The sequence below is a fragment of the Thamnophis elegans genome, chromosome 4 (genome assembly GCF_009769535.1).
Source record: "Thamnophis elegans isolate rThaEle1 chromosome 4, rThaEle1.pri, whole genome shotgun sequence".
NCBI lineage: Eukaryota > Metazoa > Chordata > Lepidosauria > Squamata > Colubridae > Thamnophis > Thamnophis elegans.
Genome location: NC_045544.1, coordinates 114,970,406 through 114,986,179, shown reverse-complemented (window position 1 = coordinate 114,986,179; position 15,774 = coordinate 114,970,406). Strand labels below are relative to the sequence as shown.

General features: G+C 44.5%; 1 protein-coding gene across 1 annotated transcript in view; it reads right to left on the bottom strand.

Moving 5' to 3' along the window:
- The window catches only part of KIF3C (kinesin family member 3C), a 38,269-nt gene extending 22,501 nt beyond the window's left edge, over positions 1-15,768 (bottom strand). Inside the window, exon 1 of the mRNA XM_032214902.1 lies at positions 13,594-15,768. Coding sequence (XP_032070793.1) covers positions 13,594-15,006 — 1,413 coding nt within the window. The 5' untranslated portion in view covers positions 15,007-15,768. The remainder of the gene's footprint in view (positions 1-13,593) is intronic.
- Positions 15,769-15,774: the final 6 nt, after the last annotated feature.

The window sequence follows — 15,774 nt, the reverse complement described above, 5'->3', positions numbered from 1 at the left end:
CAAATACCCAAAAGGAAACAATGTGTGTTTTATTGATCATAGAAAGGCTTTGATTGTGGCAATCATCTCAAGCACAGCAAGTCCTTAGGAAAATGCATGTCCTAAAAGATCTCATTGTCCTCATGAAAAACTTACACATAGGACAGGAAGCCACACACTGATCAGACCATGATGAAAAGATATATATACTCTCTCCTAATTTATTCAACCTATTGTATACACTGAAGATACGTATATTGACAGAGGCAGGACTGGAAGAAGAACACTATTTTAAAGTTGAAGGAAGATCAATAACCTGTACTATGTTGATGGTACTATACTTCATAGCTAAAAATGCAAATGATCTCTAAGCACTAGTAATAAAAATTAAAAAGTACAATAAAAAATTGGGATTAAGAACTGACACTAATCTGATGGCTCGTAATCAGTCAATTAAAAAAAACATAAAGAAAAAACTCTCTCTTGTTCATTTATAGGAGAAACAGCGCAGGTTAAATCCTAAATGTTTTTAAAGTGAAAAAAAAGATGTATTTATGAATAAGCTGCATAATGTATTCAACTACAATTAAGAAGATGGCTAAGCGGAATTTTAAGATTTATTCTAAAATGTTTAGAATTTTAATTACTAGTAAGCACTAGTATTAAAAATTAACAAGCACAATAAAAATTGGGATTAAGGTTAAGCATAAAAAAGATCTAATGAATTAGATAGAGCAACTATCCTCATAATTAAAGATACTGAAATGGTTGGTAGCTTCTACCTTTTAGGATCGACTATCAACAATAAAGGAATTGTTGCATTCTTTCAATCAATACACTTCAACTTGGTAGGACATCATGGGTTAGCAGTGAAGGCCTTGGAAAAGATATTGAGATGCCATGATTTATTTATATCTATGAAGACCAGAATTGTGCAGCAATAGTTCTCCTGTGACACTCCATGGAAGTGAAAGACTTTGAAGGAGTAGGATAAAAGAATATTGATACTTTTGAACTTGGATGTTTTTGAAGACACCTGAAAATACCATGGGTAGCCAAGAAAACAAACAAATGGATCATAACTAAAATCAATGCAGAGTGCTTATTTGACACACAAATAACCAAGCTCAAATCATATTTTGGACACATTCTGTGAAGACTTAGCTCCCTTGAGAAGGTTCTTTTGCTGGGAAAGGTTAAAAAAAAAGAGAAAGTGAGAGGGGGGGGGGAGCCAGCAGCAAATAGTTAAGACTCAGTTACAGAAGCAACTGAGTATCTTTGGAAGATCTGAAGAACCAGGGTGGGGACAGAGCTGGAGAATGTCATTACTAAGAGCTGACACTAATCTGATGGCTCATAACCTATCTATCTATCTATCTATCTATCTATCTATCTATCTATCTATCTATCTATCTATCTATCTATCTATCTATCTATCTATCTATCTATCTGGCTGTGTGTGTGTGTTCCAGCATAACTCTTGGGCAATATCAACACAGATAACTTACTCTCTGGAGAAAAATACTGTGGGGGTAAGATACCCCTAACAGTGTATTCTGTTAAGATACAGCCTGTTGTGCCATACTGCCGTAGTGGCTTCTACTGTACAACACAGTGGAGTTGCCATGGTAATGGCTTCACAGTACTCCACAAGGGGGCTCCCTCTGGTAAGGGGGGAAATCCAACGTTAGAAATTACGTTTGGTCTGGACATTTTCCCCCTATAAATAAATACCTGGGCAATGCTGGGTTATTGGTTAGTCAATCAATTAAAAAAACACAAAGAAAAAACTCTCTCTTGTTCATTTATAGGAGAAATGGTGCAGGTTAAATCCTGAATGTTTTTAAAGTAAAAAAATAGATGTATTTATGAATAATGGTTGCAACTACATTAAGAAGATGGCTAAGCGGAATCTTAAGATTTATTCTGAAATGTTTAGAATTTTAATTATTAAATCTTTATCTAAATTACATTTCATTTGATTAATAACGCTTTTCATCTCCTTCTGGAGAATATCTCACCTGGGAGGAATGTTCAGGGGCTTTCTGTAAAGACACAGACATTCCAGAGACATAGATAGCTCTCAAAACACAAGGGACCCACCCACCCTTTGTTGTTTTCAATCCTTGGATGACTTGCACCATCCCTTGACTTTGTATGATGAAATGTGGCCTGTGCCTGCTGCTCCTAACTGAATAATAAAAATGCAAGGAAGCGATGAACCATCCTGGAACCAGACAGATGATTTCATAAACTCTCAGCCTTCTCATCATTGAAGAACATTATTAAACAAGCTTATCAAATAAGCTTGTCATAATTTGGACGATGGCCATCTAAGCGAGGTAAACAATAAGTGAAATAAAACAGAAAGAGGCATACACATCTACAGATAAGCTCATAAACCAGCATCTTCTAAAAATATGTAGCCTATAACTGAAGGCACAAAATTCATCTGTCACGCATTGCAGATCATAAGACTGCTCAGAATTCACATCAACACTATTGCTTGCCACCTAGACTCTCTCTCTCTCCCTCTCTCCCTCCCTCTCTCTCTCTCTCATCCTCTCCCTCTCTCCCTCTCCCTCAAACCATGTGCTCCTGTCCACCATTAACACCCCTTTCCCAAATAGCCACCATGTTTCCAGTGTCTTTCTCTCCACTTGCAACTGAACCCAGGTGGACATTTCTTCAAACATCCCTATGCATTATATGTATTTGATCATTTCCTCCTCTGGCACATGAAAAAAATGTACATCACTAAAAACTACTGAAAACTACTGGAGGATGCATGGTAGGTTAGGGTAAGATAAAAAAAACTAAGATAGTGGTCATGGATGCAGGATTAAAGCACTGCCTCTTTTAAGTATGTTGCATGCGTAATGCATGTTAAAAAGAGCACAGCTTCAATCACAGTCACAGGCATTGTTTAGACTTTCTTTGGCCTCCTCTACGGATGTTCCTGAATGCAGCAATGCTTTATTAGGCAGCTCTGCACCTTGGCTACAATTCATATAGTTTTTTACAAAATCCTCCAGATGTGGCAGTGGCTAGCCCTATCTTTGCTCAGGGATTGAAATATTTTCTGCTGATCAGAAAACCCTGAAATCCTCTTTTCCATTTAGCAGGGCATATCACCCACACTTCTACTTTTTGTCTCCATCACTCTGACAGAATGTTGAGGAAAATATGTAGACAGTGCTAAATTTTAATAATACAAAACAAAAATGAAGTGGTTATTTTCCAGAAAATATCACCAACTGCCAATAAAACCACACCCTGCCTTAAAACCATGTTAAAGGGAGATATAAAAACTTCATGAAAGGGAAGCCATCCGTGTATTATTGAGTAACACCTGAAGAATGAAAAAAACCATTTTCAAAGGGCAAAAGAAGAGGGAAAACACACTGTGATAGAATCTGTCCAAATGACACAAATGGTGGCTATGGATCTCTGCTTACTCTATCACAAGAATTCCCTGCAATGCCTGGCAAATCAGTTGCTTAGCAACAGCTCCTCCCATTATTTCCCTTAGGAGACTCTTGTACTCTCCAATCTAGCCCTATTAGTAGATGCGCGTTGCTACTCAGCCTCCAGATTTTCCTTCTTTGATGGTAATATTTGCAGTCATAGACTGGGTTCAGGCAAATGTGTTACGGTATAAGACTGCTTGTTTAGTTCTGTTTTAGCATATCGACAGAATCCAGGGCAGAGGTGGTATGCTGCCGGTTCGCTTTGGTTCCGGCGAACCAGTAGTGGTGACAGCGCGAGGCTCCTCCCACCCATCCAGACGTCATCACATCATCAAGGTTCTGCGCATGCCCAGACGTGCACTCCTGCTACCAAACTGGTAGTGAAGATAATAGGATACCATTACTGATCCAGTGCCATCTTGGTTTCCAATGTGGCAATTGCGAACCCAGGCCAATGGTGGGGCAATGGCTATTGTGGCTTTTGGAGTTCCTGCCCCACAGATATCCAGAGGTGAGATCCTATTTGCAGAATCAAGCTGTAGGGAACAGATAGGACTGCTGCTACTGTATAGGCCTCCTTGCTGCATACAGGCAGTTCTCAACCTACGAATGCAAACGGGGCCATAATTTATGTTGCTAAGCAAGGCAGTTGTTAAGTGAGCCACTCCTGGTTTTATGAGACTTTTTTTGCCCTGGTTATTAAGCAAATCACTGCAGTTATGTGAACCATGCCATCATTAAGCCAATCTGGTTTCTCCCATTGACTTTGCTTGTCGGAAGCCAGCTGGGAAGATCGCAAATGACCCTGAGATGCTACAACTGTCATAAATACAGGCTGGTTGCCAAATTGCCCAACCTTTGATCACGTGACCATGGCGATGCTGCAATGGTCACAAGTGCCAGGACCAGTTTTAAGTCACATTTTCCAGCGTAGTTGTAACCATGAAAGATCGCTAAACAAATTGGTTGTAAGTTGCTCTACAATGGCTTCCTTACCTGAACTGCTCGACATTGTGCCTGAGTTTTCCAGCCTATGGCACTGGGAGATGTCAACTTGCTTTCCCAGGTGTGGAGTCTGAAGTGGCTTGGGAGTTCACAGCTGCCACCATGGCAACCATTGACCTGACCCAAGTCATCAAGAGTTAGATGCATAGGAGTGGGTCACTTGTTGCATCTGTTCTTTCTCTAGGGGCAGTGACAATGTGATCTGGAACTGGGAATGTTGCTCTTCTTGCCCTTGAAATACAGACCATAGTTCTGGAGGTCTTCGTGCCTATCAATTTGTCTGCCCCGACACCGGTTAGACCTCAGTTCAACTTAGGCCTTAGTCGTCTCTTGGGATGATAATGTGGTGACAGCCTTGATTCAGATTCTACTTTCATGACCTTTTCTACACATGGATCTCGGAGGTCTCCTGGTTCTCAAAGGAACTGGGAAATAAAATGGCAAAAGACATTAGAACACTTCTGGAAAAAAACAGATTGGCTCCCTACGAGATCTGGACACATTACTGAGACAGTTCTTTGACCTATGATGGGACTGAGATGGGGGTAACACATTCATCCTGGTCCTTCTAAATCTCTTGGCTTTCAATGCCATTGATCACTTTATCCTTCTGGATCAGCTCAGGTAATTGGGAGTGGGACACACAGTGTTGTGTTAGCTCTCCTCCTTCTTCCACAAACAGTCCTCCTTCCTATTGACATGGGGAAGTCCTCAGCTCTTGCTCAGGGTTCAGTTTCCCACCACCCACCCCTGCCATTCTTATATAGCTTCTACATAAATCTCCTGGGTGATGTTATCTGTTGTCATGGGATTGGATATCAACAATATGCTAATGATACCTATTTACATAACTCTTGGTCACTGATCTTCTATCTCAGTGTCTAGAGCAGTGTTTCTCAACCTTGGCGACTTTAAGTACTTTAAGTCCTGTGGACTTCAACTCCCAGAATGCCCCAGCCAGCTTGAAGTTGAGTTGAAGTCCACAGGACTTAAAGTCGCCAAGGTTGAGAAACACTGCTCTAGAGGCTATAGGGGTTTGGATAGGAAAAACAGATGAAGCTCAATCTTTGATATGAGTGCGGGATGTGGTCACACTGTCTCAACTCCCAGTCCTTGGACTGCTACTAGGCCGCAGCATGCCAGAAACCGGGCCACGCAAACAAGTGAAGCCCCATCCATAGGATGCAGGCAGCACACACAGCCACACCCCCTCTGGTTCACAGAAAAACCTTTCTCCACTGAACTGGTTCCTAGTGTCCAAAAAGTTAGGGGCCACTGCAGTGGTGGGTTCCGGATCCCGTTCCAACTGGTACGGTTGGAACGGGCCCATGTTGCCCACATGGACAGGCTTAAAGGACAGGTAAGGAGCTTGGGCGGGTTGGTGGGCCCTCCAAAGCACCATACCGGAACGGTACCCGGTGCTCCAGGCAGGCTCCGGTACGCCCATACCGGGACATACCGCCTGTAACCCACCTCTGGCCCACTGTCTAAGATTCACTGTCAATTGTCCAACAACATGAAATTTATTGTGGAGAAAAGCAAGGTTTTATACCTATGCAGGAAAAACCAAAGATACAAGTATAGATCCGATGAAACCTTGCTCAAAAACCGTAACTGTGAGAGGGACCTTGAAGTCCTAGTGGATGATCACTTAAATATGAGCAGTGTGCGGCAGCAGCCAAAAAAGGTAATACAGTCCTTGATTGTATAAACAGAGGCATAGAATCAAAATCATGAAGAATTAGTACCACTTCATAAATCTTTAGTAAGACCACACCACTGGTAGGTTTCAATTTATTTTACTACCGGTTTGCTCATGCACGTGCACTTACACGTTTGTGCGACACTTGTGTGCATGCACAGAAGCTTCTGGGTGGGTGGGCAGAGCCTCCCACCGCCACCACTACTGGTTCACCCCATCCGGGGTGAACTGGCAGAAACCCACCTCTGGACCACACTTGCAATACTGCATCCAGTTTTGGTTACCACATTACAAAAAAAGAAGTTGAGACTTCGGAAAAAGTGCAGAGAAGAGCAACTAAGATGATTAAAGGCTGGAGAAAAAACATATGAAGAACAGTTGCAGGATTTGGATATGGCTATTCTAGAGAAAAGAAGGACAAGGGGTGACATTATAGCAGTATTCCAGTATTTGAGGGGCAGTCACAAAGAAGACGGGGGTCAACTTATTTTCCAAAGAACCAGAAGACAAAGACAAGGAAAAATGGAGCCTATCAAGATCTTTTGGGATCCTGAGCTTGTCTTCTGGGCTGTTTGCTATGCTTGAAGAACACCTTCTAAAATGGAGGGGGAGAGACCCCCAATTTTGGAGTAATGGCTTCAACAAGCTATAAAAATACTAATCAAATCAGAAGTTACATATCCCTGGTTTACAGCTTAGAGTATCCCTTACAAGATAACATTTTCCCCAAGAACAATTTAATTTAGCATCCTAAGCACATAAAGTCATATTACAAATTTTGTTTTCAGTTTTTAGCCCTTCCCTGTTGGTTTCAGGCATTTCACCAGATGTTGCTGATACATTTTCAAGCCCATTTGAGTACCAAAAAGGCTAGAAATGTGTTTTTTTTAAAATAATTAACTGTCATCATGTGGAAATACAATTATTGTTAGCTTGTGTGTGTGTTTCTTGCTGCTGTAGAATTACAATGTGCACACAGCCTTGCTGAAGTGGGGGAAAAAAGACTATTGTTCATTTGATTGCTATCCAACAATAGTCTCCCATTTAGAAATAGATGAAGGATGAGTTTTGCAGTCTAATACTGTCACTGTGCCCCCATTTCATCTTTTAGCATTACTAATGCAATGCTGTTGCTTTCACTACCATCCGTTCTGCCAGTAAGAATCACATCTCTGAAGCTGCATTGTGTGCACACATGCTCCCAAAGGGAGCCCAATCTAGAGCGCTAGTTACTCTGCCTAGCCCTACAGCCTACATTCCCTGTGCTTGTCAAAATTAGGTCAGCCTTCCGTTGCAATTACGTTGCTAAAGGCAGCTGCTGATCAAAAACAATTCCATCAAGCATGATAGTAAGATAGCAGCATAAAAAACCCTCACACGATCTCTTTGTTTTCGATTTAAGTTTCCTTCACTAAAATCTTGCAAATTAAAATGGAATGCAATGGTATTCCACCACAGGAAACACAAGGGCAAAGCAGAGCTCTAACATAAATTACTTTCTGATCAGATTCACACAACATACTTAGTCATGGTTTGCTTAAACATGGCTTGCTGGAAGGCTGGATGTATAGAATATATACAGCTGAACCACGCAAACATTATGGCTTAGAGCTCAAGCCAACAGATGGTAACTCAGTGAATCTTTCTCTGGAGCTGAGGAAAGATCTGCTGCTTTTCCTCACTGACAATTCCTCTTTTTCTTGTTGAGCTGGTGAGAATAGCTGGAATTCTGAGCATGGTACAGGAAACTTGCAAAATGGCAGGTGTGGCGGTCATAAAAAATTCACAGCCCAAACACAAACTGAGATGTTCTTTCAATCTCAGCTCACCTCTGCCTTTTTTTTCTGGGCAAGAGGATACATTCTCCAAAAAAAAAAAGCTCTTTTATTTTTGGTAATGGGGCTTAAAACATCTTGGGCACCAAGGGAGGTTCGGTGATTATACTGGTAGCCAAGGATGTCAAATTCGAAAAGCTAAATATTTGGCCAGGGATCTTGAGGAACCAATGGCAGTGGTCTTCAAATGGACTCTCCTGGGCTAATTGGACTATTGACCTGATTTAGGAGAGACTCATTACTGCCGTGCATTACTGTCACGCCCCCACCACACTGTTTCCCCGAAAATAAGACCTCCCTGGATAATAAGCCCAATCGGGCTTTTGAGCACATGCGCTAAAATCAGCCCTCCCCCGAAAATAAGCTCCCCCCCAAAAAAATATTGCAACACAGGAGCAGCCATGAGATGACCATGCTCACTTCCTCCTGCACCTCAAAAATAATAAGACCTCCCAGAAAATAAGGCCAAGCGCTCTGGGGAAACACGGCAATTATACAGCAAGATCTAACCAGCTAGTTTCTGAGGTCTTTTTCATATTAGGGTGGTAGCCATGCACAACCACTGCTCTTTTCTTTGGCTCTTCTTGATGTGCCAAATCAGGCCCTAGGCAGCAAAATGTGGTTCAGTGATCATTTTATCCAACACATCCTTGTGATTACTGACCACTCCCAGGGAGCCAAATGCAAGAGCTGTTTTGAAAGCAGCACAATATCAAAGATCTGAGCAAGGCCACTTTTCCTGCTATTTATATCGCTCCCATTATCTTTGCTGCCTTTGTATGCATAGCAAGGTTCCCGGGCTCTTCTTCCAAGATGGCTGAAGCAGCCGCATTAAACTAAGGAAGCAGGCATTACACCATTGACTAAGTCCAGGCAATGCTTGAAGCTGAAGATACTTTAAACACTGGTTATAAAATTACCACTGGCCAGGTACCTATATAACATGCTTAGTCACAAGTCATGATATACAAACCCACAATGGCTCAGCTCAGATAATGTATTTCCCCAGATCAGATTGTTCATAATATTCATTATCCCTTGGCCCACCTATTGGAAATGAGATCATGTCCTTTTCGGGGCTGCTAAGCTGGTCAGTCTTTGATCTGATTTTTTAAAAACACAATATTCCATAAGGCTGGATTGTGTGCTAAAGAAAAGGAGGGCTTCCCTCTGTTTTCCATCCATCCGTTCACAAAGCTGCCTCTCTCCGGAACACAATGGTCTCCTTCTTTTCTAGGCCACCATTGACCCAAGGCTGTATGGGCTGGGGGGACTTGTTATAGGCATTGTGCTTGTTCATTGAGAGGGTAACTCCAACCAACAGAAGGGAACATTCATGCAGATGCCATTACCCCACATCCTTCTCCCTCCCTTTAATGACAAGAGGTCAGTCAGATGCCTCTGCTATCTTCTTGGAAACCGAGAGGTCCATATCTTGGAGAGCTTTGGTATTCAGCAGGTTCTGACCAGTTCTAGAGAACCAGTAGTGGAAATTTTGAGTAATTTGGAGAACTGGTAAATACCACTTCTGACTGGCTCTGCCCTCATCTATTCTCTGCCTCCTGAGTCCCAGCTGATTGGGAGGAAATTGAGATTTTGCAGTAACCTTCCCCTGGAGTGGAGAGGGAATGGAAATTCTACAGTATCCTTCCCCTGCCATGCCCACCAAACCATGCTACACTATGCCCACCAAGCCACGCCCACAGAACCGGTAGTAAAAAAATTGAATCCCACCAGGGCATCCTCTGTGCCCATCCAATCCTGGAAAACCAGGAATATCAAACAAGGGAGTATCATGGACATGCTATTTCTTCACTACTGATCTAGGATTAGAAAAAATGGGATCCAAGTTTTTCCCCTCCTAGAAAAGGACATGTGATTTCAGAGACTAAAGAGGGAGGAGGAAAACACAGCCTCCTTCATCTCACTGAAGCCTTGATTCCTACTGTAGCAGAGAAAGGAAGAAGCCTGATTCTGACAAAGCATCATGTGTCCCTCATCTGCACAGGAGGATGCTCCTAGGAGTAAGTAATCCATAGCTTATGAATTGCATGAGATGGCAAGCCTTTTAAAAACTTTCCTCAACCACCAAGATTTTGTCAATGAAATTCAGCAGCAAAGTATCAAAATGCGGAAGTGTAGTTTTCTTTCAAAAGAAAAAAGAAAGGGGAAGGGAAGGTACCATATTTTTGGAGCCTAAGATGCACCAAGATTTTAAAGAATTAAAAATTAAAAAAGAAAGTTTTTTTTCTCCCCAAAATGGCTCATTTTTTTTGCGAAAACGGGCCCATTTTTGTCAAAAAAGGATATGCATAGCTTTTAGGAAGCTTGTAGAGTGCTCCTGGGGGCTGAGGGAGCAAAAACAAGCAAAACACGGACCATTTTTCACTCATTTTTGCCTTCCCCAGCCCCCAGGAGCACTCTGGAAGCCTCCTAAAGACTATGCACAGCCATTTTTTGAAAGGGGCTGGGGTTTCGGGAGACCAAAAATGCTGTATTCAGTGTATAAGACGCACCCAGATTTTCACCGTCTTTTTTTGGGGGGGGGGGGAAGGTACTCTGAAAAATACGGTATATTCAGTCCCTGACAGAGTTGATGTACATATTTATCTTACTAAGAAAGAAAGAAAGGATAAAACTTTAAAAAATGAACAAAGAACCTGACATTCTGCCCACACTGTTTCCAGTAACTTTAGTATTATCACTACCACGATCTCTGTGGTATTTAGTGGACCAAAAATAATATATTTTTAAAAACCCAACATAGTTTTGGCTGCAAAACAACCTCCCAGTCCTGACAACCCTGTGTACAATACATTTCTTCTAATTATAAGCCATGGGCAAAGCCCAGAAAGCATGGAGTTTTTCATTTAGGTCTCGTGAGCAATGCACATTCAGCCTTAGCTATTCATCTAGCCGGCGATACTGTCTGCATTTGCAATGAGACCAACTCATTTGTAGGGCAATTGCAAAGTGACAAGTTTCACCTGGGGAGAATACAATATCTCTAGCCAAGCACAGCTTTACTCCATGCCCAAGCAATCACAGTAAATAATGGGCTTACAAAAACACCCCCACCCCACCCCCAAGTTTGAAACTCATCAGCCCCTTGCCCACTTTTGGGGTATGCTCAAATATGATTTGGTCCCTTTTGGACTTTGGCTTCTTTCTTTGCCTCTTTGCATTGTACCAAGTACCAAGAATAATATGCAAACAGGTGTATTTTGTGGGGTGTCAATCCCCTTCATGGGGTCCAATGGTTTCTGCTGGTAGGAGATAAAGATAAAGGTTCCCCTCGCACGTATGTGCTAGTTGTTCCCGAACAAAAGCAAGTAACAGGAGCTCACAGAGTGAGCTCCTGTTACTTTTCTTGGCTTCTGCCAACCTAGCAGTTCGAAAGCATATAAAAAATGCAAGTAGAAAAAGAGGGACCACTTTGGTGGGAAGGTAACAGCGCTCCATGCACCTTTGGCATTTAGTCATGCCAGCCACATAACCATGGAGACGTCGTCGGGCAGCGCTGGGTCTTCAGCTTAGAAACAGAGATGAGCACCACCCCTAGAGCTGGAAACAAGTAGCACACAAGTGCGGGGGAACCTTTACCTTTATGATATGGAAACCCTGACCACTTAAGATTAGTTAGCGTGTGATATCAACAAACAAAATAGTTTCAGTCATCCGATTGCATTCATACATGGCATATGGCTGGTTTGGTTCTAGCTTAACATGTCACATAAACTCAACTATTCAGATTTGTAAAACCATGGGTTATGCCCTTATATATTGTTTAAGATGAAACAACAATGGTTTATTCAGCAAATTATGGCTTAAAGGAACCTATGTGGGAAAGTACCTCTCCTTTAAAATGTTCTCCCACATTTATTTATTTAAACATACTCTTGAAGATGTGCATGTTGGAAATAAAGAGGGTGGAATGAAGGTGGCATAGAATGTTTGCTGTTGAAATACTGAAATTTTATTGGGACCTTAGTTTCTTTTTGGTTTTAATCGATTGTTCAGTTGGATTTGGTTTACCATTCTAGAATCTTATGTGATAGGTAGGCAGACACATACACTGGATGGAAGGATGGATGGATAAATGCCAAGTAGTTGTTGAAGAATTCCAAGGTTTGGTTCTTGGAATGTCCAATTAGTTCTAAGAGAGGAGGGAAGCCTGGTAATTTGACATGAGATTTTCTAAAAGCCATAGTTTGGGGCAGGGTCATTATTTTTGGGAGCTTCAGTAGGACCTTGTGTTTTCATCCTGGAAATACAGTATAGAATCACTATAAACATTTCAGAAGTATTCATACAACCATGTCAATTAAAGCAGCTACATTTGTCCAGTGTGCTGTATTTGATTTTGTATTAACCTTGATTGGGGATTTTTTTCTTTTGCAGCTTAGCATCCTGTGTGAACCTCAACCGTTGGATTTATGCTTCAATATATTGCACGAATCCTTCAAACTGATTACTTGAGTAACCAACTTAAGCATTTTCAATAAACACAGATGTTCCATGGGCTCCATAGTCTGAATTGTGGGGCACACCCACCCATTTTTTAAGAGAGATGAGACTCAAACTGGGAGGCAAGTTCGGGAACCTCATTCTTGGCCCACAGGATGGGCCCTATCTTGCTACACTTCCCAGGTCACGCTAAAAGGCAACCAAGGGCACAGACAACACTTGCAGATCTGGCCAAAACAAGAGTCAGCAAAAAGATGCAGATACAGTTTAGGGGGGCGGGGGGGGACCTTTGAGCATCCATTAGGCACACTTTTCCATATTGGGACAGAAATAGGATGGGGAAAATTCTCACTTAAACCCCTAAGATGCTGCAGGCGGTGTGACCTGGAAGTCAGGGAAGGTTGCATCCCCTCTTGTTAACACCCATTTGCAGAGACAAAAGGAAACCCCATCAGAACTGCAGGAACAATTGGCCAACCTCCCAGAGGTACCAGCCAATGCGTATGCAGGAGGTCACCTCCACCCAGTCATAGCAATGGCCTTTTCTGTGCTGCTTTGTTGTGCAACGGAAGAGCTTATTAGCTGAAGCTGCCAGCCCTAAACACCAAAGACCCCCTACTGGGCTTCATCGCTCCACAGTTCAGCCACTCCTCCTTCCTGGCCAGATGGAGAGCGTCTGACAGCCTATGCAAAGGAATCCGACACATGACAGCGCATAAACCTAAGCAAGAGGCCCAGCAGATACTGCAGCCAACAGAAATCCATTACTGCCACAAGGTCCAGTGTGCGCCAGCAAAATATTAGCATGTGGCCTCTGTCTCCCCAGGAAGTCACACCTCTTTTCACCAAGCATCAACCCGTATTTACCACCAGTATTGCTGGAATAGGCCTAATAATGAATGGCTGCATGCTGAGTTAAGAATTCAAGAAGTCCATCTGATTAACTAAGTGTGATTAAAAGGGGGAGAGTGAGTTAATCTTAATAGTTAAACCTATCAGATGATATTTAGGACAACGTGGGACCTCCTGCTCCACCTAGAAAATGATGTCCTTCCTCACTGCTCCCCCCCCCCCAATGCACAAGTGCTGTGTACCCAAACCACACTTCAGAAATGGTGGTATGCATAAGACTTACCTTGTATTTGGTTGCTAGAAGTTCAGTGGCCTCTTGCTCCTTCCTGAGTTCCTCAATCATCTTTTCTTTCTCCTCCAGTAGCTTTTGCTTCTCCTCATTCACCAGGCTGTGGTCATCTTGGATTGCTGCTTTTTCCTCCTCCAACCTTTCCTTTTGCTCCTTCAAGTAATTTTTCATGTTTTTTTCCAGCCCTCCATCCTCATTGTCCTCTGGCTCTTCACCTTCGGGGGTTCCCTCCCCATCTATGGTTTTCTTTCTCCGGCTACTCCTCCGCCTTTTCTTGCTCAGCATCCCTCGTTTCTCCAGCTGGGCCTTCAGGCGGATGATCTCCTCCTGGAACTCCCGCAATAGTGTATCTTTAGGATCCTCGTTGATTCGTGGCTTGTTCTTGATATTTTTGGCCCTGTTAGCGAAACGGAGGGTTGACAAGCTCTCATCGTAACTGTGGGAAGCTGGGCCCAGCGTGGCTACCATGATGGTCTTGGCATTGCCACCCAAAGAGTCCTGCAGAAGGCGGGTGAGCTTGGAATCCCGATAGGGGATATGGGTGCTTTTGCCATCCACCAGGGCTGAAATCACATTCCCCAGAGCGGAGAGGGAGAGGTTGATCTTGGAGGCCTCTTTGGGCCGTTCCCCCTGGGCACCCATCTTGCTCTGCCTTTCACTCCCAGCCAAGTCCACCAAGTTGAGCTTCCCTACCCGGATGTGATCCTCTCCATCTGGGCCAGTCTCACTGCACTCCACCGTGATGACAAAGATGGCGTGCGAGCGGGAGCTGTACTCGTTCATGTTCGTGCTGCCCACCGATCGGGTTTGGTTCCCCAAATTCATGACATGTTCAATTTCTTTGACGTTTTTGGTCACAAAGGACGAAAGGTCCTTGATGTAAACCCCCGTTTCCGGGTTCTCTTTCAGATCCATTTTCTTACTCTGGTCTTTCGCCAGGAGATCTCGGATCTCTTCTTGATAGATCTCCAAATAGGAAGCCCTGACCAAATATTGCTGGTTCTGAGAACGGGAGATGTGGGTGAAGATGTGCTCAAAGGAGATGGGGATGACCCCTCTCTTCTCAGGGTCAGCCCAGATCCCTTGCATAGTGTAGGTCTTCCCGGTACCGGTCTGACCGTAGGCAAAGATGGTGCCGTTGAACCCTTGCAGGACCGAATCGATCAAGGGCCGGACCGTTTCATCGTACAGGTCTGCCTGCTTGGAGGTGGCATCATACACGGCGTCAAAGGTGAAGGTTTTGGCCAGTTCCCCTGGGGAGGCCTTGGGGTTCCGGATCGTCACCTGGCCCAGCTTCACATCCATGTCCATGATCCTCTCGTAGCCCGTGGCTTCCTCTTTCCTGTTCATGGGGCGGCAGCGGACCACCACTTTTAGAGTCTCGCTGACCCTCGGCCTATTAGCCATGGCGAAACCGAGACGGGGGTCCTTGCTCCCGGCGGTGGAAGGGGGGGGTGCTTTCCTTGCCCTTCGGCTGTCAGGGCTGGGCAGCGGCCGCACCGTTCCTAGGCATGAGGTCCTCGTCCTCCTCTCCGCTCCGAGGTTGCTGCTGGGTGGTTGCTCCGCTGCGGCAGCGGACTTGACAGGCTGGCGCGGCTGCGGTTATCGGCACCGTCTTCCCTTCGCACAATAGGTAGAGTCAAGGCATGCTCCGTTCACGGCATCCCGCCTCGGACCGCGGACCACCCATGACGGCTCATCGCCCCGTGAAGGATGGGGGGGTGGGGGGGTGGGAGGAAGAAGAGAGGTAGGGGGGGGGAACGGTGCGGTTGCAGCCTTCCCCGCAGGCGGGGGCCGGCGTGAGCCCCCCACTCTGCCTTAGGCTCGCTTTCTTCCTAATCTTCAACAGCTTCGCAGCGGCTCCCTCGGCAGCTCCAGGCGATCCGAAGGGCTTGCGAGTCGCAGCGCTGGATGCTCATTCATTGCAGCTCAGCAGCGGCAACAGCGGCAGCTGCTCCCCTCTGGCACGTAAAGAGAACGAGGGAGGAAAACAGAAGGGAGGGAGGGGAGGGAGGGGGAAAGCAGCGCCCGGAGGGAGATGCTCCTGCCGCTGCCGCCGCCGCCGCTGCTGCTGATCCGGTGGGAGGGTGGAGGGGAGGGGGCTGCCGGCGCTTGGCTTGCTGGTGGCTGCCCTGGAACGGAAAAGCCAAGCGCGAGAGGGCGGAAGGGGGCTGG